Source organism: Sesamum indicum, linkage group LG4 (assembly GCF_026168435.1).
Source record: "Sesamum indicum cultivar Baizhima isolate 11 linkage group LG4, ASM2616843v1, whole genome shotgun sequence".
Classification (NCBI taxonomy): Eukaryota; Viridiplantae; Streptophyta; class Magnoliopsida; order Lamiales; family Pedaliaceae; genus Sesamum; species Sesamum indicum.
In genome coordinates, this window is record NC_142660.1 from 19585672 (window position 1) to 19610402 (window position 24731).

The 24731-nt window shown below is 34.8% G+C and overlaps 2 protein-coding genes and 1 long non-coding RNA gene across 5 annotated transcripts; all 3 read right to left on the reverse strand.

Moving 5' to 3' along the window:
* Positions 1–548: 548 nt before the first annotated feature.
* LOC148788530 (uncharacterized) lies at positions 549–5277 on the reverse strand. Its single transcript, XR_016065368.1, has 5 exons — positions 4960–5277; positions 4549–4755; positions 4185–4267; positions 3975–4052; positions 549–880 (listed from the first exon to the last, which is right to left on the reverse strand). It is a non-coding gene; the product is annotated as an uncharacterized LOC148788530 (long non-coding RNA).
* Positions 5278–6849: 1572 nt separating this feature from the next.
* Positions 6850–8347, reverse strand: LOC148788531 (serine/threonine-protein phosphatase 7 long form homolog). Its single transcript, XM_088880117.1, has 4 exons — positions 7583–8347; positions 7291–7497; positions 7000–7198; positions 6850–6911 (listed from the first exon to the last, which is right to left on the reverse strand). The coding sequence occupies exons 1-4, from the start codon at positions 8345–8347 to the stop codon at positions 6850–6852; spliced, it is 1233 nt and encodes a 410-aa protein (XP_088736243.1).
* An 8518-nt stretch (positions 8348–16865) lies between these two features.
* Positions 16866–20989, reverse strand: LOC105161093 (BTB/POZ domain-containing protein At5g03250). Of its 3 annotated transcripts, none has more exons than XM_011078667.3 (4): positions 20527–20989; positions 19158–19227; positions 17690–18910; positions 16866–17608 (listed from the first exon to the last, which is right to left on the reverse strand). In XM_011078667.3, exons 1-4 carry the CDS (start codon positions 20583–20585, stop codon positions 17072–17074), a joined length of 1887 nt encoding a protein of 628 aa, XP_011076969.1. In that variant the 5' UTR covers positions 20586–20989; the 3' UTR covers positions 16866–17071. The 3 variants fall into 3 exon arrangements, with proteins under 3 accessions (XP_011076969.1, XP_088735556.1, XP_088735557.1); XM_088879430.1 differs by having other exon boundaries at positions 19158–19265; positions 20527–20987; XM_088879431.1 differs by lacking the exon at positions 20527–20989 and adding an exon at positions 19744–20448.
* Between the last annotated feature and the right edge of the window lie 3742 nt (positions 20990–24731).

Genomic DNA, 24731 nt, shown 5'->3' on the forward strand with positions numbered 1-24731 from the left:
ACATTTCTTTCCAGTGAATCACAATCTGAAGCACCCTTTCATCCTATACATTTAGATGTTTGGGGCCATTATACAACCTATACAATTTAAAAGTGCAACTATGTCCTCACAATTCTAGATGATTACAGTCGCGAATTAATGGCAAATAATTTTCTTCTTTGACAGAGTTTTGCTCTTATGTCTTTTCACAATAGGACTGAAACACTTAGACTATATTTGAATTGATGGATTTGAAGTTTAGATTAGTGTTTATATATTATTCACATTTTATTTATTTTAAATTTTACTATGCCAATAAAGTATAATAAAAATATCTTCTATCAAATTAATCGTGTTAAAATATTATTTTGTATTTAATCTTTTTATTGGATATATAGTCTGTTTCCTACTTGGTCGTTTACTTGATTCATCCTGCTGTCCCCTTGGACTTGATGTTGTCATGTGTGGCGAGTTAGCCAGATAATTCGAGTGAAGTTTGTTCCTCTCAAAATAAAAAATAAAAAAAAAACAGAAAAAGATAGAGAAGGTATAATAGTGCACATGAGAAAGGAAAAAGAAAAATTGCTTGCTTGCTCAAAACATGGTACCACATCAAATATTTACTAACAAGATAGTAGGAAACAACTACATAGGATCTCTAGGTATCACTTTTAGGCATGAACCAGACATACTTTCCCTGTTTGTGGTTTCCTTAATACATGATTATGATCTAAGTATTACAAACATGCTTGGTTCTATTTACAGTAGGCAAGATTTACTTCCACGGCGAACCCATGAGGCTCATACTTAGAATTACTTGAACGCCACAACTGATATCGACAAATCCATGAACGTTGTTAAGCAGACTCTTTCATTCAGATCATCTTCACTGCTAACTTAACTGCAAAAACAAAGAAGAAAACTTGAGCAAAATCAACCATATAAGAAAAGTATGCAACACATAATGGCATGTAAACTATAGGACAACCTATATCCTTCTCTGCCATTTCTACCCAAAAAGCAACCTTTGTCCCCATCCATTTCACCTCTACTGATTTTTCCCCATATTTAAAAATCAAGAAATATTGAGACCATTTTATTATCCTTTGCATAATTCAAACCCAAAATTCGGACTGATTTCTATTATGCCTTCACGTTCTCAACATTCTAATGGGGAAAGCAATAGGATTATGAATTCCAAGGCCACTTTAAACATGACGGACGCAAGGCAGTTCGGAGTTGAGGCCTACAAGAGAGATAATACTCCAATGTTTTTGTAGATTTATTCTTGGTCTGTTCATTATGTTGGCTTTTGGCCTCATGTTGCTTTCTTAGAAATTTTTGTTTGTCATACATTTGCATTTTTGTACAAATTTTACAAAAACTCCATATATGTCCATATCATTGACATCTAACATTTGAAGGTGTATCACAAAAAAATTTGTTGAAAAATCATTATTACACAATCACACGAAATTCAGAAATCAAATACTGCATACTAAATTGCAAAACAGTCGAGATGCCAATCTCATTATTTGTGTTAAAATCACTTGTATATATATCTTAAAAGACTTTTATCATTTGTCAAAATAAAAGATAGTGATGGATGCAATTTGCTAAAAAATAGTGTACTTTTTTGGAAGTCTAAACAAAGATGGTGATGAATGCAATTTGCTAAAAAACAGAAAACTTAATGCAGCTTAAAATTTTCCAAAGAGCTGCAAAAACTGTTTTGAATCCAATTCTTTTTTATGGAAATAAAAATCAATAACAGATTTCCTTGAAAATCCAAAAACGTGACTTATTCATGCATTTATCAAAAATAATTAAATGAATATATGCCCATGAATAATCAAATACAAAAAATATTCTAAACGCTGTAAATTTATTTTAAATAATTTGAAAGAAATTACTGCAATTCAAGCTGATTTTGAGAAATAAAGAAGACCACAGCTGATTTTGAGAATTAAAGAAGACCACCCACAAGAAAAACAAATCTTTGAGTCAAAGAGAAAAATTTATTTTAAGAACTTTACGTGAAAACAAAAGAACACTTGACAAGGAAAACAAATCTTTTGGGCAAAAGAGAGAAACAATTTTCTAGTAATACATTTCAACTTATCAAAACTTTGTGTTCCTTAAAAATCATTGATGAACTCTTGAACGTACATAATAATACTCACAAAAGTTTTACCAAGTAATCCTGAAAAATATATTTTTAATTGGCATCTCGACAACTGTTCCACATTAGCATAGCATTTAATCCCAAAGTTCGCAAATAAAAAATAATTCATGATTGTATAATATAGATGTTCCAACATACTATTCTGTAATACACCTTCAAAAATAAGATGTTAATAACAAGAACTAACATGGTTTTTGTAAATCATACACAAATGTCAAACGTATTAACAACAAAAAGTTTTAAGGCAGCTCATGAAGAAAACCCAACATAATAAACGAACCAAAAATAAATTTACAAAAAGATGAGGTATTTGTTCTCTCATTAAGGTCTCAACTCTATACTTGCATCATTCACATTTTTGAGCAGCCTAAAAAATCCCTAATCCCATACTTTCCAAACCAGAATGGAGAAAGCACGGCTTTCCAAAGAAATCAGAGCAGCAAATTTTAGGTTTGAATTATACAAAGTATAAAATCAATGGTCTCAACCATTCTTGATTCCAAAATATAGGAGAAAAATCAGCAAAGAAGAATTGATAGGGGCCGTTGGTTGCTTTTCAGTTAGAAACTTGAAGAGAAGACTATGAAGATACGTAAGGCTACCATTAGGTTCTAAAATGTCAACAAATTCCCACACAATTCTTATCCATATGAGGTTATCTAGTTTGCACCTAATTGGCAAACCCAATTCAAACTCTAACCTATACTAACTTATATGCTTCGCTTTAATGCATGTGGAGAATGATGTATCAGGTAGGGTGATGCCCTTTGCTAATTGAACGCTATATGTGTTAGGGCTAAAGAAAACCAGATATCACCTCCAACATTAGTTCAATATGGTCCAATTTTTATTTGAAAATCTCTTAAAATTTCACTTTATATGTACGGATAGAAATTCACCAATAAATAAATACTCACCTTACCCAGTCAATGGGTTGTGGGACCCAAAACCTATCGAACAATTTCACAATTTTAATGCAATTAGAAACAAACTTGCAAATAAATATGGGTTTCAGCCAGACTTCAGTGACGGCATTGCCTGCATCAAATTTAGAGTATAGTGCTTTTTTCAACAAATAAAACTTGCAAATAAAAGAATTGATAACAGCAATTCCGTGTGACTCTATTGAATCTCTGTACTTTGTATCAAGACAGAATTACGAACAGACATGGAAGAAAACAACATAGATACAACATTGTAGCACTCTCCAATTAAAAGGCATAAGAACAAATACCGCACTTGATGCACTTGAGAAAAGATATTTTGCTGGCCCATCAATTGAGCAAGTATCAATTGGTTTACGAAGTTCCATTACAGTCCAAAGAGGAAATTGAGATATTTAAAGTCAAGCTCATATTCAGCGAATCACATATATGCATTAAGAAAGAAGATAAGTGAACTTGATCGGCAACAAAGATAATAGCAGGAAAAACAACGTGTTACTTACTGTTCCTAAAGTAGGTTCGTAGTTGCTGATCTAAGTGAAGATACATGTGGGGTCCCATTAGTTTCAAGCAACTGTCTTATGCTAGATTGTGTAAGATAATCGACATGGTGTGACTAACAAAAATCATCATATTTCTAGTATATCCTGGCCCCATATATTAACAACTGCAGCCAAACATTTTCAGAAACAAAGTCCCACGTAAACCAAGGATCATTGGCAGCAATTTATACGGATGGAAAATGAAAATCATGGCCAATACATTCACACAAGCAAAATATATTAACAACTGCAACCAAATATATATTAGTAAATAACTTTTCTGAAACACAACATTCACGCAAGTTATAACATTGCTAGACTCACATTCTTTCCCAACCTAATGGTAGGGAAGATCAGCCAGCGGACAAAGATGACAATCCAATCCAAAGCCTGCAGGTTCTCCTGGCAGATTTGGAAAAACAAAGGTTTTGCCCTAGGAGTTACTATATCATTAACACTCGTGAAAACTTGATTCGAAACAATGATTAACGCATGCATTATTAACAAAGAACATGTAAAAGACCAAAAGATTACCAATTCAATGCCAGTAGTCTCGTCGAATCGAGTCCCTAAACCCAATATAAGTTTCGTTCCCACTCCATCTCTATACGAATCCCCTGTGAAAGCATTTGGATGCAATTAAATAACATTATAAGATGGGAAAAGACCAATGAAATCAGAGCCAAAAAGAAAAAAGGAAAAGCTAGACACAGAAAATGCAAGTGGAATAAGCAAAGCCAAATCTGCCTTCAAGAAAGAAGCTCTGAAAAACAAGACTGCCAAAAAATTGACCAGTTTGTGAGTGTAGGCAATATGTATTAATATCCCTCAAGACACTAGCGATCAAAATGACAACAGGATCACTACTGAATATAATCATATGAAAAAACAACCATACCCAAAGGGAAAAGCCTTCAAAACCTCCAATTCAGAGAGCCATCTTGCCTATTCTCTGAACAAGTTCTGATCCAGCAACAATGTCCACACCAGCATCCTTGTATGTAAGTCCCAGACACTTGTCCGCAGACTGCAGTCGTAATCCAAGACATACAGTAGAGCCCATGTGTAATTGAAATTCAAGAACCTTGAAATAACAAATCGAGACCTTAAAAAAGACAAAAAGGAAAAAGAGTAAGGCCGTAATTTCACAATTCAGTGACACTGAAAAGTACTCGTATTAAATCTTCCGTTGGGAAGACAGACTTCCTTTAACCAAGATACTCTTAAGTTCACAATGCAAGAACCCATAATGCAAGAAACTTAAAAGAACTCTTATGCAATGAGGTGATGTCAGACTCTCAAGAAATACCTTAAGAAAGAACAGATCGAGGCTGAGGGCAGTCGGCGGAGGCGGCCGGACGTCTGAGACGATGTTCAAAAACGCCGCTGTTAAAAAAGAAGGGCATGTCAATGTGAGCGCCCTCTTGCTTTTCTTCTGCACTATTTTTGATTTTTCAAAATCTGGTCGTGGATGTTCCTCTTATATAAATATGCGCCGGCGCGGGGAACACAAAGGTAATGTTTTTTTGTTCTTTTCTTTCTTGAAATCACAACGGTAAAGTTGGGAAGATTAGGTTTCACTGTGGTTTGAGGGTGAGAAAGTGACAGACCCGTGAACAAGATGATGATTTCAAGGGTAAATTGCATTTTTGCCCCTGTATTATCATCAAAATGCAAAGAACCCCTATATTAAAAAAAAATAGGTTAAAAATTCGATGTTTTTATTAATCTTGTGTAGAACCTTATTCCTGTTATGTTCTGGCGAAGAGCGAGAAATATTAAAAAATGCTATATCAATACAATATTATATCATATGATATCAATTAGAAAAATCCGCACCATTGTCGTGTTAATACATTAATATATGACTGGCATGTGTTGAATTAAAATATAATTACATCATACATAATTTAAAAATATAATCACATATAACCCACACATGTAGGTGAAATAAGTGGAGTTAATTATTTTTTTATTATAAAAAAAATTATTTTATTATAATTATTTTTAAATATATAACAAAAACATGTCGAATCGCGACTCGTCATTAAATAAAGGGGAAAAAATGCAGAATTCCCCAAGTCGGGAAACAAAATCCCGACTTCAAGTCGGGTTTTTGAATCCCGACTTGGAGTCGGGATTCTGAAACCCGACTCCAAGTCGGGATCCTGAAACCCGACTCCAAGTCGGGATTCTGTTTCCCGACTTGGGAATTCTGCTTTTTTTTTTTCGTTTAAATTATTATTATATAATTTAATTTAAATATAATTAATAACAATATACTAAAATCCAAAATTAATAAAATTAACATTGCATTAACTTAAAAAATTACAATTAAGGGTACAAATGTAATAGTTATTTATTATTTTGTACAATTGTAAAAAATTACATTAAATGTATACAATTACAAATATCAAAAATGTCCACCCGTTCCACAATGTCGTCTGTGGCGTTGACGTCGAGGTCTTCTAATTTCCTCGCTCACATTTTGAACTAGCTCATTTTGCGCCTCATTTTCTTCACCAACAAACCGACTTGATGTTTCAGAACTTGACTCCACATTGTCACGATATGCACCAAATGATGGAAATGGAATTGGTGAAATATTATATCCTTGTGTATATGGTTGATTAAAACCAAGACCAAGGTCAAGAGAAAAATCTTGTGTTTGATTTGACATATATGGAGTCGATTGAAACCAATCACCTTGAGATGGTTGAGGCATATAATAATCTTGAGGCGGTTGAGGTACGTAATAATCTTGAGGTGGATATACTGTAGAAGGACCAGCTATATCCACCCCAATATCACGACGTTCAACTGAACCAGTTGACATTCGGCTAGAACTTCTTCTTTGCCTGTGGGATGTTGTGGGAGCATCATCGGATGGAGAAGCAATTTGTTGTGGCTATTGGGTTATAGCCTCCTTGATAATATGTAACCCATGTTCAAATCTATCCACCAATTGACTATATCCTTCGATATTTGGTGGTCTAGATCGACATAAAGTTTCAAGGGCATTCACCTCATTTGCCTGAAAAGTGTAGAAAAATAATTAGCCTTGTGTTGTTAAAATATATATAAAATAAAACATGTAATATTATATAATAACGTACCACAACTTGCAACATAGGTGCTTCTCCAGGTTGGTACCCGTTTTCCACACGTCTATCAGTAGATGACGACACGAAATTTCTTGTTATGTTGTAGTACCACTCCCAATAACCTCGTTCTGTTTCCCTTCTATTAGAAATGAGTGGCCTATGTACAACCGTGTCATATCGTCTTTGCCATCTATTGATGTATTGTATGTGTTGCAGAGACCAATCTGCGCCCGCGTGATTTTTACGGGAAATCTGATGGAGGCTCATATCACGGGTATCCGTCGATTCTGGTACATTCTGCCTCATCCCGAATTGGCGAACAACTCGTTCGGGACGATGCATTTCAACTATTGCGTAGAATATCAACGGAACAGATGACCTCCACAATTGGGGGTTCAATTCATCGGCGTAAGCCATAATGACATCCGAGTCCATGTCATACGGCTGCCATATGAACTGTAATAAAAACAAAGATGTAAATTAATATGAATTTAATTCACGGTATAAATATACGAATAATATTAAAATTTAGTTACCTGATCCGTCTGCATCTCATCCAAAATTTCTCGTATGACTCGTACAGTTCCCCGAACTGTAGTGGTGAAAGTGTGCTGACAATTCCAAGTAGCACCATATGGTGCTGCTGGGAGCCAGCGATTATTGTCCATTTGCACTTGGCCCATAAATAGCCGTTGGGCACCAAGTCCAGGATAAAGTGGCGTAATTCGTGACCACGCCCAAATCTACACGAACAATACAAATATGTGTTATTAATGAATATCAATAGCAAAAAAAAAAAATGTGTAAGACTTTTTAAGTCAATTTTACCTGTAGCAATTGCAGCGCTCCACCAATTGCCGCTTTGCCTTTTGTGCTGGCATTGCACAATTCGCGATATAAAAATGCCAGCACAGCACTCCCCCAACTATAGTTCCTCGCGGTTTTTATATCTTCTAATTTTGAAAGATATAGTAATGAGACATAGTTACCTGAGGAATTTGGGCACATCAATCCCCCAAATAAAAGTAATGCAACGGCACGTGCGTACTGGACGACGACAGCCTGGGGAGTATTATAAGTAATTTTGACCGCCGCCAAATGAGATGTAATTGCCGATGTCTGTAATCTCGAGCCCTTCAACACATTTGCATCCGGGCTAAAGCCTATGTAAGTCAGGCAATATTCTTGCCATTGTTGTGTTGTGCGGTCGAAATCAATTCCAGTCACCGGCTCGCCGTCTATTGGGAGTGCCCAAATTATTTGTACATCTTGTTGGGTAATTGTGGCTTCCCCTACACGAAAATGAAAAGTGTGCGTCTCCGATCGCCACCTCTCCACTAATGCAGTGATGAGGTGTTGATTTAATTGAAGGCGTCCGCACCTATAAACTCCATAAAATCCTATTTGGTGTAGGATTTCTTGTACACGCTCGGACATATTATTTTGGTTAAAGTAGCTCCAAAAGGTACCATCCGCACGCCGTGAAATGAGTACGGCGTCTAGGTCACCATCTGGAATATCGTCAGACCTATGTTGGGCTTGTTGAGATAATACAGTACTATCATGAGGACCGTAGACTGATCGTCTATCCATTTGTGTGGAAAAAAAAAATTGAAGACAAACTCACGGTATAAGATGAAGGTGGGTGAAAATTTTTGCTGGTGGATGAAGTGAGTTTCCACCCACCTTCATCCGTCCAATTTATAATGGTGGATGAGGGTGGGGGAAAATTTTAATTTTAAAAAATTAAAAAAAAATTAAAGGCAGGCCGCGGTCAGCCGGCCAGGCTGCCAGCCCTCCATTAAAGGGGGCTGGCCGCGAGATCCTCAGGATTATGAAGACGAATTTATGGAGGAAATTAACAAAATAGAAAAATTCGTCAGGAAGCCAATGCAAACCAAATTTTATTATCCTAGGCCAACACCCCAAGATGTCCTTTATGAAGAACAAGAGATAATTGACCAAAATAGTTATAATGGGAAATAAATTTATGAATGGAACATTGATGGATTTACAGAAAGACAAATCTATAATACTATACATAGAATGATGATGTACAGTACTATTTGTAAAGGAAATAATAATTCCGATAAATCTATTGCTAAAATGATCATAGCTGGATTTACTGGCCAATTAAAGGGATGGTGGGATAATTATCTCAGCCAAACTGATAAAGATGAAATATTAAATACAGTAAAAATTGAAAATAATATCTCAGAAGAAAAGGCAGTTTATACATTAGCCATAAACATAGTTGAGCATTTTACAGGTAGATGGTCAGATAATAGTGAAAATATTCGAACACTTTTACAGAATTTAAAATGTAAAACATTAACTTCATTTAGATGGTACAAAGATGTATTCCTTAGTAGAGTAATGGAACTCCCAGAGTCAAATGATTCTCATTGGAAGTCTAAATTTATAGACGGCCTCCCTCATCTTTTTGCAGAAAGGGTTAGAAATGTCCTAAGAAAAGGAGACCTGCATATCAACTATAATCAATATACTTATGGGAAGTTAATTGGAACCTGCATTCAGGAAGGATTAAATTTATGCAACGAAATTAGATTAAATAAATAAATTAAAAGACAAAATTTGACAGAGAAAAGCCAATTAGGACAGTTTTGTGCCCAATTTGGGATGGAAATGAAACCATCCGATAAATCAAAAATCTCTAGGAATAGAACTTCGAGGTTTAAGGAAAAAAGGTACAAAAAGAGAAAATTTAGAAAAGCAATAAATAAAGAAAAAGACTTAGCTAGAAAAAATGAATGGAAGGCTAAGAATAATACCACAAAGAAAATAAGAAGCTGCTATATTTGTGGAGAAACAGATCATCTTGCTAATAGATGCAGAAACAAAAAAGGTAGAAGGCTGAAAAAGAAAATAAATAATCTTAATTTACAAGAAGAAGAAAAACAAGAAATACTCAATATAATATTTTCAGAAAAAGAAGAATCCTCTGAATCAGAAGAATCGGAAGAGCAAAATGAACTTAAAAATATCGAAGAGAATTTTGAATATTCATCAACCACTTCTGAATCTGAAGAAGAAGAGCCATCTTGCTCATGTAGGCAGGAAGATAACTCACATCAAAAATTTTATGAATTAATGGCAAAATTTAAAGAAATGGGAAAAATAAATGTTCTCACAGATAATCATATTATTGAATTACTTAGGGAAATAAAGGATCCTAAAGTTAGGGACATTATCCTAAGCAAGATTGATAGTAATAATGCCTCCACATCTGAGCCTATCCCATTTCATGATAGGACTATTAATAAACCCTTTGAACCATATACAATAGTGAGGTCAAGAAATTACTTAATGAAAAACATTCCATTAGAGATAATCCCTCTACTATAGAGGATCTCAAAATTGAAGTCGAAAAGTTAAAAGAAGAGATAAAGAATATTAAAAAATACAAACAGTCTCTTACAAACAGACTTGAAAGGATTGAAATTAGTAAGAATAAAGAAGTAGAAGAAGAAAATAAGAATAAGGAAATAGGAGAAGAAAAATACGAGGAAGAATTTTTATCCACTTTAGAAATTGTCACCAGTCAAAAATGGAATGTCAAAATTGATCTCTTAATAAATAACAATTTTAGAAAAACATTTACGGCTCTTATTATTACTACTACTACTATTATTATTATTATTATTATTTTAAATCATGAGATGGAATTATAAAATTTTTACATAGATAGTTGAAATTAATATATGTTCACTATCTACAAATTTTATATATTTATAAATATTAGTATAACATTGATGTAACTATCATCTTACATTGTTGAACAACATAGGTTAATCGAGCCATCAACATTCAGATCAGATAGTTAGATATGATAAAAAACTTACAAAAAAAATACATTTGGTAAAATTTTAGACTTATTGAATTTACAGATGTCGAGATATCGTACTCGAAATATAAGACTAATCATTCAAGATGTTGTATTGTTGAATCAGGCCATGTGATTTTAAATCATACCGTCTGATATGATCTAATGGACACAGTTTTATATATATTTAAATTTCGTATGAATCAAGTGCCCGGATTTTTAATTAGTTTATCAGTAATTGAACAACTGCAAATGCAGCTCATGGATGTGGTAACTGCATATCTGTATGGGTCATTGGATACAGATATCTAATCTAAGTGTGGTTGCATTCACTATAGGTGAATATATTCCAGTATAGTTAATTTCGGGCTTTTGAGTAAAGCCTTAGGCCACAAGTCTAGCTTTGTACTTTACAACTTCATTTCGTTCATTTCTCTTTCATACAAACACTCACTTATAGCCAATTGACTTAACACCTTTTGGTGTTGGAGTTATAGATCCAAATACTTCTCGCTCATTTAGCGAGTCTAGCTCATCTTATATGACTTTTTTCCAATTTTTCAATAATTTCGTTATCGAATTTCCTCCATAGTTTGAGAATCATTTTCAACTTCATCAATGATTTTGACGGCTACAGAATAAGCAAAATTATCATTCATTTCAATTTCTTTTCGATGCCAACCTAAACTGTTATGAGCATAATTAATAGACATCGTAACTGTTTTAGAGATCTTACTCATTACTTTATAGTCTTCAGATAAGGCCGCTTCAGAGATCTTATCCTTAGAGATAGTACTAACGGTCACATTAGCATTGTGATTAATTGAGACGATATATTCCTTTCTCTTTCGAGGATTTGCATCTTTAGAGCCAAGTGGTCTACCACGCTTCTGGCGTATTTGTGACTCAGATGCCTTTCATTGAGTAAGAATTGCTTCAGGGGCTTTTAAATGAGCTGGAACAGTTTCAGCCGGAATATGTGATTTTGTGACCTTTTTTGTATCTATCGACGCTTCTGGTAGCCTATATGCAACACTTTGCAAATGTATAATCTATTGAACTTCAAGTTCACTATCATTTGTCCGTGGACCCATAAAAGATATAGATGTTGATTCCATGCAATATCTTTCCTTTTAATCTCCTTATCTACTCCCCATAATGTCGGGACTATTGTCTCATCAAATTGACAATCCAAGTACCTAGCAGTGAATTGATTATTGGTCATTGGTTCAAGGTACTTAATATTTGAGGAGACTCATAACCAACATAAATTTCAAATCTCTTTTGTGGCCCTATTTTAGTTCATTAAGAAGGGGGTATCGGGACATACACCGCACAACCAAACACCTTTAAATGAGAAATATTTGGTTCTCTTTCAAAGATAAATTATAATGGAGAAAATTTATGGTAAGCGGTAGGTCCAAAACGAATTAGAGCTGTTGCATGCAAAATTGCATGCCTCCATGTTGATGAAGGTAATTTTGATCTCACCAATAAGGGTCTAGCTATTAATTATAACTGCTTAATTAATGACTCTGCCAAGTAGTTTTGAGTATATACATGAGCAATTGGATGCTCCACAACTATCTCAATTGATTGACAATAATCATTGAAGAATTTAGAAGTAAATTCTCCCGCATTATCTAATCTTATTTTTTTTTAATAGGATAATCAGTAAAATGAGTTCTCAATTTAATAATTTGGACTAACAGTTTTGCAAAAGCAATATTTCATGTTGACAACAAGCTTACATGTGACCAACATGTTGATGCGTCAATCAACACCATAAAGTATTTGAATGGCCCACATGACGGTGTTATTGGCCCGCATATATCTCCTTGAACTCGTTCAAGAAACCTAGGAGATCCTACATCACTTTTGTCATAGATGGCTTAGTAATTAATTTTTCAAGAGAACAAGCTGAACATATAAAATCACCTTTAACAAGGAATTTCATGTCGTTTAGTGGGTGTCTATCTAAATTTTCAATGACCCTATACATTATTGTTTTACCTGGGTGGCCAAGTCTATCATGCCAAAAAGTAAAAATACTTTGATCAACTAACTTCGAGTTAGTGATACTATGTGTTTCCAACGGAACTTATCAATGTGCCATATAAACTAGAAGTATATATTCTCATTCTTTCTAAAACTTGTTCTCGTCAGTTTTATATGTTGTAAGGTACAGATATTTGATACCATTTTCATTCATAGTTTCAATATGAAAACCATTTTGTCGAATATCCTTAAAACTCAATAAATTCCTTTGTGATTTGCTAGAATATAAGGCATCATTGATATGTAATCTTGTTCTTTCAAATAATAAGATAGTAGCTCTTCCGGAGCCTTCAATAAGAATACTAGCTCTTGAAATAGTACTCACATTGGTTCTTGTCATTAACAAGTTTGTGAAAAATTTCTTGTTTCTCATAATTGCATGCATAGTGGCACTATCAACAAGACAATACTCCTTATTATTGAGATTTGTAATGGCTTGATCCATTTGATATAAATATAATACGTAAAAGAAAAACTTCATTCATATTAAAATATTACAGTATTTAAAAAAAATACCCTACAAATGAAAGTAAACATAACTTAATAATTGAAACATACTAATAACATATGAGATAAATCTAATCAATAAGCTGTAAGGGAAACTCAGGGAGATCTTTATCATCATTTTTAATAGACTGGAAAGAATCTGATGCATCCATGTGGGTATTGTCTGAGATTACAGTCTCAACAAAATTAGTCTCAACTTTTTTACCTTTTGCTTTCACAAAAGCCTGGTATAATTTGACTAGATGTTGTGCCGTACGACAGGTACAGGATCAATATCTAGACATCCCACATCTATGGCAAAGATCTCCATTTGTAATTTTCTCTTGTTGATTCTTTGCCTTGTTCCCATTGTTCTTCTGAATATTGGGATTAATCCATGTATTATGATGATTTCCACAACCATTATCACGACCATAACCACAACCGCCACGACCACGTCCATAAGAATGGCCCCGTGGTGAGCCATGGTATCGACCATGCCCCTTTCGTGAAGAAGTAGCATTTGCTTCAAACAATGAACTTGAATTCTCAGGAAGTAGTTTGGAATCAGTGGATCGCGTGTGATGGTTATTCAACAAAAACTGATTATTTTCTTCTACAACAAGCAGGCATGAAATGAACTCTGAATAGGTTTTGAACTCACGTTCTCTGCATAGCTGCTGAAGTACAAGGTTTGATGCATGAAAAGTAGAAAATGTTTTTTTCCAACATTTTGTTCATCCATCACATTTTCTCCACATAACCTCAATTTTGATACAATTCGAAACATCTCATAATTATATTCAGCAATTGGTTTGAAATCTTGTAGTCGCAATTGTATCTACTCATATCTTGCACGTGGTAAGATTACAGTCTTTTGATGATCAAATCGATCCTTTAAATTTTTTCAGAGTTGAAAAAGACTTTTGACTGTTAAATATTGAGACTTCAGGCTCTCATAAAGTGATAATGAAGCAAAATCATCGCTTTAGCACAGTCTTGCTCAGAAGCACTAGTAATTTCTTTTATTGTTTCTCCTAGTTTGTTACTTGCCAAATGTAATTCGACATCAAGAACCCATGATAGATAGTTTTTTTTCCAGAAGCATCAAGAGCAACGTAATGCAATTTTGTGAGATTGACCATTAAGCTACAACAAGTTAATACGCACTTTTAGCATAATATTCAACATATACATATAAAGTAAAATAAAATATTTTACACATGATATAAAGTAAAAATGACATAAAACATTACTAACATTAAGTAACATATAAGTTACCATATAATTAATTTGAATTAGTATGGCATGCATGCATACATGAAGTAAGTATATTTAAGTTTGGCTTAAATCTTATAATATTAAAAATGGCAATTAAATGGTATTCATGTGAAAGTTGTTTTCTTAACAAATAAATTTTATTGCATGTAAATATACTAGCAAACCATGCAAAATACATACATGGGCATATGGAAGAAAACTATGTAGGTAAAGTAAGTTAATTAAATTAACTTCAAGTTAGTCATATTTTAATAACAATAGCTATACTATGATATCGAAAAAAAAAATAACACGAATCAATTAAATAAACAAAGAAGCATCGGGCTTCTTGGTCAAGCCATTATCTCAAAACACTTCAGGTGGTGAGAAAATCAAACATTATACTTATCAACGCTTGAGGGATGATATTACAAATAATTAGTACAAAATATTTCACCTACTACTGGAGATGATTTTAACCATTATGTACTTCAGGAAGCAATGAAATTTTATGGAACACATCCACTTCAGGGAATGAAATCGAAAATTGTATGCCTACTTCTGGAGGCAATATCAAATATGATAGAATTTTTTTTTTATTTATATATGTCCACTTCAGGAGATATTGAAGTATACAGAATATAATTACTCATATTTTATTATTAAATAATCAAGAATAAAAATAACTATGATACTGTAGAGGTAAACAAATACAGAGTAAGAATGATACTAGAAAAATTAACACTCTACCTTGATCGAGTATAACGCAGTGCTGATAACGTGTTATAAACTTAGAGAATATATGTATTCTCCTTCAAATTACTTTCTTATTCTCTCAAAAGTTTATTTACAAATGAAATGCATGGTGATAGTTATAGACCACCAAAATTGTGGTTATAAGCTACACTAATAACTATTATAATTACAGAACTTCATGGGGGATACAAAAGAGTATAACATAATGAACATTAAAAAGGAATATCAAGATGTGTATGCATTCGTATATACATATATATAATAATCTCTATAAAATAATAATTTTTCTTGATCCAAATTGGACACAAGGTCTAAATTAATAATTTTGATGAATTAATAAAATAATAATTTTTTGAAAAACCCTTATATAAATAATTTATGATCCCCTCAATATTATAAATTAATAATTTTATAAAATTACAAATATAATTAGGACAACTTAGTAAAATATGGATCTATTATTTACTTTTTAAAATTTAAATCGAGCTTTTCCTCTTCAAATTTCCCCAATGCATCCAAAACCTCAAGTGTTGTGTTCTCAATATGATTTTCAATAACACTAGTTACAATTTCTTCTAAACTTTGGCCCTCCAAACATGTATCATTTTCACCCTTGTAATCCAATAAGTGATTGACATCCATTTTGTTGTAGTAACCAAGAATAACGTAAGGTCGTTGAATAAAAAAAATCTCATTAAATTAATAAATTATTAATTTATCAATTAATTAATATTTTTTTAAATTAATAAAATTACATAGTCCCAATATTATTAATTTATAGAGGTTTTGCTTTAATTTTTTTTTTCTGTTTGTACAAATTTGGAATTATATTCTTTCATGGATTATAATTATGAATAAATTACAAAGAGATCCCAGGAGGTTCGTTATAATTAGGGTAAATTACATCGACCTCCTTTGAGGTTTGGAATAATTACGAATACCCCCTCGTTATTTGAAAAATTATAAATATCTATTGATTTTAACGGTTGTCAACAATTAGCTCATTCCATAAGTCTCCGTTAGGGTTTCATACATTTTTTGTGATGAACTAACCAAAATGCCCTTATATACTAAAAATTATAATTTTATTTATTCTTTATTGACTAAATGGATAATTTATTTATAATTTTTCAAACTTTTTCATCCACTTCGATTGATTTTCTTTTACAAGTTTTTTTTTTTTTTTTGAAAAAAAATACAGTAAGGGCATAGTTGATAATTTCATACTTCTATTCAAGGATTACGTAATTTCATCAAACATCAAGAGGGATATTTATAATTTTTCAAATAACGAGGATGTATCCGTAATTATGCCAAACCTCAGGAGAGGTCGTTGTAATTTACCCTCATAATCATAAAATACCCCCTCATTGTTTGAAAAATTATGAATACCTCTAAAATTAATGGTCATGTAACGGATATTGTCCTATAACGGACTGCCACAAGGGGTATTGTTAGACGATTATTAATTATGAAAGTATTTGTAATTTTCAAAATAACGAGAAAATAATTGTAATTATGACTAACTCCATAAGAACCCGTCGTAATTTACTCTTTTAATTATTCAAGAAAATATTTATTAAATTACAAAAATATCATTTTACTCACTATTAATTACAAAAAAAAAAACTTATTTTTTATATATAGGAAAATACAATTATTACCCTTCAAGTGCGTACTAATAAATGTATCAAGAATTCGCAATAATACATGGATATTTATTTTAGCATTGACATAAAATAGTAATCACGAAAATCAGATGTAATTTGAAATTAAAAAATAAAATAAAAAAGTTGGCAGAAGAAACAAGATCAAATCTTAACATCCACAGCCTAGTTTATATGCCAAAGGTTAGGATCATACGAAGTAAAAGAATGACATATCTATGTAAGAATTCACCTAAACTTCCAAAATTAATTAGCTAACTTGCTCTGATCATGATCCTGTTTCTTATCCAGAACAGCTTTGCTTGATGGTTGAAGTGCTTCTCCATTGCACGGCAACATTGTCGACTTGAAGTCGAATGATTTGGACTTAAACCTTAAACCAAATCTCTTACGAAAATTGCTCCAGCTTCCCTTTGTCTTCACGAGCTTCTCTATCTCATGTTTCATGTTCTCGCACTCCTTCTCAAGCCCGGACACCCGTTCCTGCATGTCATTAAGTGTGGAGATTTGGCCTCTTTTGGAGTTCACTGGGATGGCACGGTCCTCTGTTTGTCCGATGCTTCCACTTAAGTTTTGTGAGTTTTCGAGGTTGTCTGAGACGAAGAACCAACCAGCAACGGACGTCCGTAGTCGTAGCTGCTCATAAAATAGAACTTGGATGATGACCCGCAACGGTAGTCTCTGATTCTGAGCTGCATGGCTGCTGGCTTCTAAGGAGAGCTTCTGGCAGTTCATGAGCCGGCAGAGCTGTTCCCTCTCTGAATCTGTCAACCAGGGATGTGCCTGCGGTTAACAAAGTTTTGTCAGCCTTGAAATGAAAGATTTGAGGTTACCTAATAACTGAGTCTAGATACGCAGATATACCTTTAAGTATATATCTATCGCTCGGTAAATTCCATCATCTGTCGGCCTAGCATAGTCCGGGATTGTAGCAGCAAGTAACAGGAATTTGTCCAGTTTCAAGTTGACATCTGGTGCAACCTCAGCTAGATACTTGTCTAACAAATTAGCCACCATTGTCATAGGCGTAAGTGAATGATAACTGTCTGCCAACTGGTCCTCCTCTACCACAGAGTTGAAGTTGGAATCATGGTCCTCCCGATTCACAAACAAGAAATGACTGACTATCCGCTGAACACATTCGATGTCATAAAGGGTCTCGACAGAGTAGCCCGTGTTCGGTATAAGAAGGTCCTGCAGAACTGCTTCATCCAGTTGGGCCCCGATCCTCCTTTCCAAGGTCTCTCGGCTTGTTGGACTAGCCTGTAAAATCATGGATGTTCGTAGAAGTCGTAGCAAGAAGTTGGTAGGTGTGGCACCCATTTGATTTGGGAGTAACCTGATTATCTCTTCAATTAGAGTCCTCTGATCAGCATCAGACATAATGGGGATTCTTGATCCTGGATTTCTTTGGGGAAAGCTCGATTGCCTGCCATTCAAGGGGAGATACCTTGTAGCATAGAACATTATCGACCCGGCAATTCTGTCGGATGTCATGCCCTTATAACCAACAGCCAGCACCAACCTTTTGAAGAGAGGGAGTTCAAGAGTTGCAACATCCTTGTACCAGCAATCCTCTGTCTTGGGGCATGGCTTGGAAGTTGAATGTATCCCATTCCATGGAGCTGTTGGACTCTGAGCGGCACTCAGGCATGACATAGGCAGACTGGAAAGAGTCGGACCGGCACAAGCTTTAGTAGCAAGGGAGTCGATGCATCTTGAAATTATATGAAGTTCTTCCGAAAGGGGAAGCACTGCTTCGCAAGTTTCAAGGGCTTTAATCGTATCTACCCAGCTTCTGAGCACGTTATCAAGGAAAACTTCTGTTACTAAGATGAGGTTCCCTTCTCCATAATCTTCGGTCATTTGAAGATACTCAGCGCCACACCTGAGACTGACTACTTCTGCAGCAGTAATTTCGAATTTAACACCATAACAGAACTTGGCTATGAGCAACAAGGACGTTGCTCCCCCAGGCAAATCGTGAAGAGACAAAACACATTTTGTTTCTTCCTCGTTCTCCTGGCTTGCAGAAAATTCTTGGATAAGTTTCTCCAGCAATTGGCTCCTTGACGACAGAGGAAACTGGAAGATATTGCCGAAGAAAAAGGGTCAATTTAGAGTCATCTGCTGAGCAAACAGGGAAACTAAAAAATGGAGATAGATACGATCAGCAAAAAAGAATTGAAAGCTCTCACATTTTGTTCCTCTTCGTGACTATATTGAGAATATGAAGATTGACAACTTTGAAGAGGTTCCAAGAAATATATATAGCTCATCAAAAAATATGCACAACAAAGAAACAAACTTCAAGGTGGCATACAATTCAGACCTTGTGAAGATGGAATGACATCTCTCCAACTTCTATGCAAACATCACTGGGAAGGCCAGAGGTGCACAGCCTGAAATTAGCCGAGTCTCAATAAGAGAAATATTCATCCTGTAAGAGTTACGGAAAATCCAGACATGTTTAAATAAACCATGCGAAGCACTTTCATTGTAAGCCCTTCAAAAGTTGATGCAACTTATGTTTGACATGAATTCAAGGCCCCTAGGTTCTGTATCAACAAGATTGTGAAGTCGTAAAATATTCAATGAGTAGCTAAGTTTGACACATTATAATGTAATGAGTCCATGGGTGACGAATGATTGAGGAGTCAAATGTGTTAATTCATAGACATTGCCTATTTTATGCATCCCAATATGTATAAACAAAGAAACTAGACACCCTTAGGAAGTTCAAAGGCGAAATTGCAGGATCTATTTCAACATTTTAAAGTTAGAAAATCACCCCTCATTATTTTTACTGCCGTTCACCATTGAAAAACATCTTCAGTTTACAATAGCAAGCACAAAACAGGAACTTCCAGCTATAGTCATAACGTGAGAGTGAAGAAAGAAAAAGTCAAGACACTAACCTAAGTAGTATTACTTCATTTTCTTTCTCCAATGTACTTAAAGACTAGCAACCATTTCATCTATTTGTCGGCTGCTCAGATACACCACTTTCTGTTATGAAAAAGATCGGATTTGAACCAAGTCATCATACTTTACAATTTATTCCGGTTATTCATATCAATGTGTTGAAAAACGCAACAAACAATCACCGCCTTCCTTGTGATACATTGAGGACTTATCAAGAGATTTTTCCCAGAGGTTGCATATACTTTCTTAATGCACTGAAATACGAATCAAACAAACACCTCTAAACTTCCTTTCTTTTCGTGCAAATAAGTCGATCCATTGTGGTAAACTAAAAGAATCTTCACAGCCAAAAATGCTCAAGCAGATAAGCAAAAAAAGCAACGCATCTAGATACCACTAAACTGAGTTATATCCAACTTCCATCGGTAAGAACTAAGTATACTAATTTTGGACAATTGAACAGCAATATCTAAAACACTACAAGAAAGATATACAAATGCAGCAATATAACAGTAAATCATACAAATATTAGCTGTCATCATCCACACACTCCATAAGAGCAGCTTTGAGCCTATGGTTCAAGCTTCAAACATCATATCGCCACCCAACCACACAAATATTCATTACTAACAAGAAATAGCTCAAACAAAAACCAGCCCACCTCATAAATTTACCTGAAAAACCCAAAATCATCTCAAAATAGCCTCCTAAATCATTTTTCAAATAAGGAAACTAGAATCATAGCCCAGAAAAAGACTTCAAAAAGAAAAACTGACCAACTCTGGCCCTCCATGTGAAACACGTCTGCTTTACAACCCAACTTCATGCAATCCATTCTATCAATTTCTCATCACAATGCCATACCTCAAACCGCACAGTTCATTCCCACATCCAAAAAACAGGGGAAAAAACTGAAAAAAAAAAGTTTTTTTTTTTTTCCAAGAATGAAAGAGGGGTTATGATAAAAGGGCAGACAGCAGTGATGGTAATGATGGAACATAACAAGAAAAAAGGGATTTTTGGTGTTTCTCAAGAAAGCAAGAACTGAATTAGGATGGTCCCGAGTCCAAAGGGTGGAAAATCTAGGCAGTGTGAAATCTTCCTTTTGCTGCTGTTACAAACATTGTTCAATATAAGGGGCCTCTATGGATTATGCTCTCCATTGTTAACAAGATGTCCTAAACCCTCAAGAACAATTTCAACTTCTATTTCCTTTTTATTTTTTAATATAAATTTAGATTACCATAAGAAAAACAAAATATAAAGAATTATAGAAGAATATGATTCTTGGAAATGGAATTCTTTCAGTTTCAGTATTTCTGTAACCTTTGTTTTTTAATTATCATTAATTGTAACAGTTACTTGTGGAGGACATTCCATTCTTAAGTATGCGTATACAATGTGGCTGTGTGGATTTTTGGTCTGCACGTCAGCAGCAGGCAGGCTGGTGATGCATTGTCGTGGCTGTGGGACCAAAATCTTTTATTTTGGGATTTAAGCATTTATAAATATAGATTTACTTGTTCCAATTTATTATTTTCCAAGTCCCATAAAAGTATAATCGATCAGTCCGAGTATCGTGGATTTCCACATGATTGGTTGATTAGAGAGCAGATATAAATTTGAAAAGTTCCTCACCCACGTCATAAAATCATATGTACAATAGCAGTTGTAACGTTCACGATTTGTTATATATAATTATTAATTATTAACATAATAATATACTATAAAAAGAATTAAGTTTTCACTACATTATAAAAGATCATAACTTAAAATTTGTGGTAAATCAATATTATTAATTAAGGGTAATAACCCTCCCTCTTAACAAAATGACGAAAATGCCCCTCAAATGCAGACAAATAACAAGGGGACAAGATCCCCGCACTTATTAATGGGTCCGGTCACTGGACCGACCCGTCCAATCCGACCCGGATTATCAACCATTGGATCTTTTAACCGGCATTCTTCCAAATGTTGCGATGTGGAGTTACCCAATATGGGTGTGGAAACCTATAAATATTACTAATTATGAGCTTTTATGTTATGTTGCATTTAATAATCTTTCGACTGCATTTAAGTCTTCAAGATCGTTTTCGACCTCACTTATTCTAACGTAAGCATCGGAGGGCCTTAGCTGGAGGCTTCCTACCAAGCCTAACGTGCTTCTTTTTTTCTCAGGATTCACATCTTAGAAAGTTTTGGATCGCCTACGACCCGGCCTGCAACCATAAGGGGTCTTAACCCGACCTATATAAGATATTTGGATCAATTTGGCGTTGTTTGTGGGAATCTTGAGAAAGTCTCGAACAATATGGAGGGAGCGTTTAGGAGATCGTTAGTATAAGGATGAGACACCTGCACGAGAGGTGGATCAATTTTTGCACCTAAGTTGAGCAGATGTTCAAAGTATGATTGAGGGGCCGAGTGGAAAAGCTATCATGGAATATGATAGGAGAAAAGTGACACCCGCAAAGGATGGAGCGAAAAGGCAATTATTTAGAGGGAAAGAAGTGGAGATAGAATATGACAGAATCATACCTGGCAGACTTGATAAAGGTCCTGAAAGAGCGATGTCTAATGAAGTTACTAGCAGGAGGGTGTTTTCGAGGCAGCCTGGAATATCAAAAGCAGAGGTTGATAATGTCAGCAGGCAAATCGAAAAATTAGGCCAACAATCGAGGAGCTTAAGAAACGAGGAGAGATCGTAGCCCAAAATAGTAACTCACCATTTTCTAACAGAATTTTGATGGAGGTCGTGGATAGTAGCTTCAGGTTCTTAGATTTGTTTAAGTACAATGGAACCAAAGATCCCCAAGAGCATGTTGCCGCGTTCGAATTAGTTATGAATTTGTATGGGCAGACAAATTCTATCAAAGCTAAGTTATTTGTAACCGCCCTAACGGGAAAAGCCTAAGAATGATTCATAAATCCAGTTAGTATGTCGATAGATTTGTTTGAACAGTTGATGCAGAGGTTCCCCTTCCATTTTGCCAGTAAGAAGAAGGCGAAGAGTTCGGCCACTTACTTGTTCACCATCAAATATAGGGACGAGGAGAACTTGAAGAGCTTTATGGGACGATTCAATAATGAATATTGGAGGTCCAAGACCTCAGAATTGACATAATGGTTAACATACTCATTCATGGTCTCAAGAAAGGACCATTTGCTTCGGCATTGGCCTGAGATCAACCAAAAGGGGTTGAGCAGTTAATGGGGTTGGCTCAAAAATATATTGATGAGGAGTATATCAACGCCATAAAGGACAATGAATGGTCTAGGGAACTATAACTTTAGATATAATTCTCTTATGGACGCTTAGTACGCTAACTATCCATTTCATTTGCAAACTGAAACTAGCTTGTTATGTGCGTTACCTCCAATCTTATCAAGTTTGTTTCGACAGGCTCGAGTATCATACTTCCACGGATAGTGGTGTTTCTTCATTCAAACATCTTCTGGTACAGCTTCCCCAGCGAGTTCATTCTGTCTACTACAGAGATGATATAGGAAGTATATAATCGTCACAATTACGCAGAGACTACAAGAAGGTAACCTTTTACTTTCTCCTCTCAGAAAACACCCACACACACATAAAAAGACTCTGATTACTGAGGGGAGAAAGTAAGGGTTGTTTTGTTGCAAGTATTTTGCTACCAGACATACAGACTTTGTTCTATGTTCTGCTATCTTACACTTATGATATATGCCTTATTTACAGGTGAAGACTTGAAGTATTCCAGATTCTTATGAGTTGTTGTTCCAAGATTGAGCATTGAAGTCTTGGACACTATTATAAAGCTATTTAAAGTTGCAATTTAAGTGTGGAAATTTGTCTTCTTCTCGTCTCAGTCGAATTGCTCCAAAGGAAATAATGTCAATGAAACTCTTTACTGCACTGACCGTTCCTGGGAACGAGGCACTTCAAAGCCCAAACTTTCTCCTGTTTTTATGATTTTGCAATACACGGGCAAGGAGTTGGTTTTTTGACAAAGGACTCAAACTGCTAGATCTAATAAACGCATCTCAATAAGCTGTCAGTAGCTTTTTTCATCACGGCATTCTCTGTTCCATCTATAAGTAAATGGAATATATGGAACTCTCTCATAGAGCTGCAGAACTAACCACTCTATTTGAAAGTCGAGCAACTTTTACATGAATTTTCAAGTAAGTGAGATCAGTCGAGTTTCCAGATAATTCTGAACCTAGAGCCAGACTGTGGAACCTTGCTTTTTGATCTAGTGACTTCTCTACGATTTAATAACGGCTTCTAAGTACTCTTTCACCCTTTTCTACTCCAATGTGCCCATGCAGCCTGCAGGTCCACTACAGTTTCAACCCAGTTTTCGGTATTTCAGTGCTGCTATATTCCCTTCTACATTCATATCAAACTCAACTCGTGCCATTGACATGCATATGAGAAAAGATTCAATAAGAATCGCTGAAACGCTCCTCGCCTCATCACAAATCAAAGATTTGGCTTAAACATGTTCATCTTAAGTCGATCTGCAGCTAATGTACATGTTTGTAATTTCAGCTCGACAATACTTCAGATATTTAAGGAGTTATAACCATGTCAGTCTCATATTTGATATCATGAAAGAGGTGGAAGTCTTGTTATGTCATCTGAACTATCATACGTCAAAAATGGATATGTTGAATTCGTCCCACGTTGAGGCATACGTAGATGAATGCTTCATTCATCGTCTGAGTTTAGTTTTTAACGTTATGTCGTTGTTGCCAGCATCAACCGTTGTTGCCGTCTTATTCGTAGATCACACAAATGGACTCATATACATGGCTAGGAAGCAATTTGCTAGCATTTTCATGCATAAAGTTTGTTGTGGTAACTGGGATTTTGCTTGCTGGATATACTCAAGGATCTTCTCATTTTGAGTGCATGTCGCTGTACAATGCTTGGAATATGCCAATAGTTTGTGTAAAATTATCCAACAGTATGAATCACACCACATTTAACGTCATA

Coding starts and splice junctions, on each gene's coding strand:
- LOC148788531 (XM_088880117.1), bottom strand. CDS start 8,347: ATGGATAGACGATCAGTCTACGGTCCTCATGATAGTACTGTATTATCT. Junction 7,199..7,290: donor ATGAGATGCAGACGGATCAG/GTAACTAAATTT, acceptor TTCATATGGCAG/CCGTATGACATGGACTCGGA. Junction 6,912..6,999: donor GAGCCTCCATCAGATTTCCC/GTAAAAATCACG, acceptor GGTTGTACATAG/GCCACTCATTTCTAATAGAA.
- LOC105161093 (XM_011078667.3), bottom strand. CDS start 20,585: ATGGATTGCATGAAGTTGGGTTGTAAAGCAGACGTGTTTCACATGGAG. Junction 19,228..20,526: donor CACATGGAGGGCCAGAGTTG/GTCAGTTTTTCT, acceptor GGCTAATTTCAG/GCTGTGCACCTCTGGCCTTC. Junction 17,609..17,689: donor CGATAGATATATACTTAAAG/GTATATCTGCGT, acceptor TGTTAACCGCAG/GCACATCCCTGGTTGACAGA.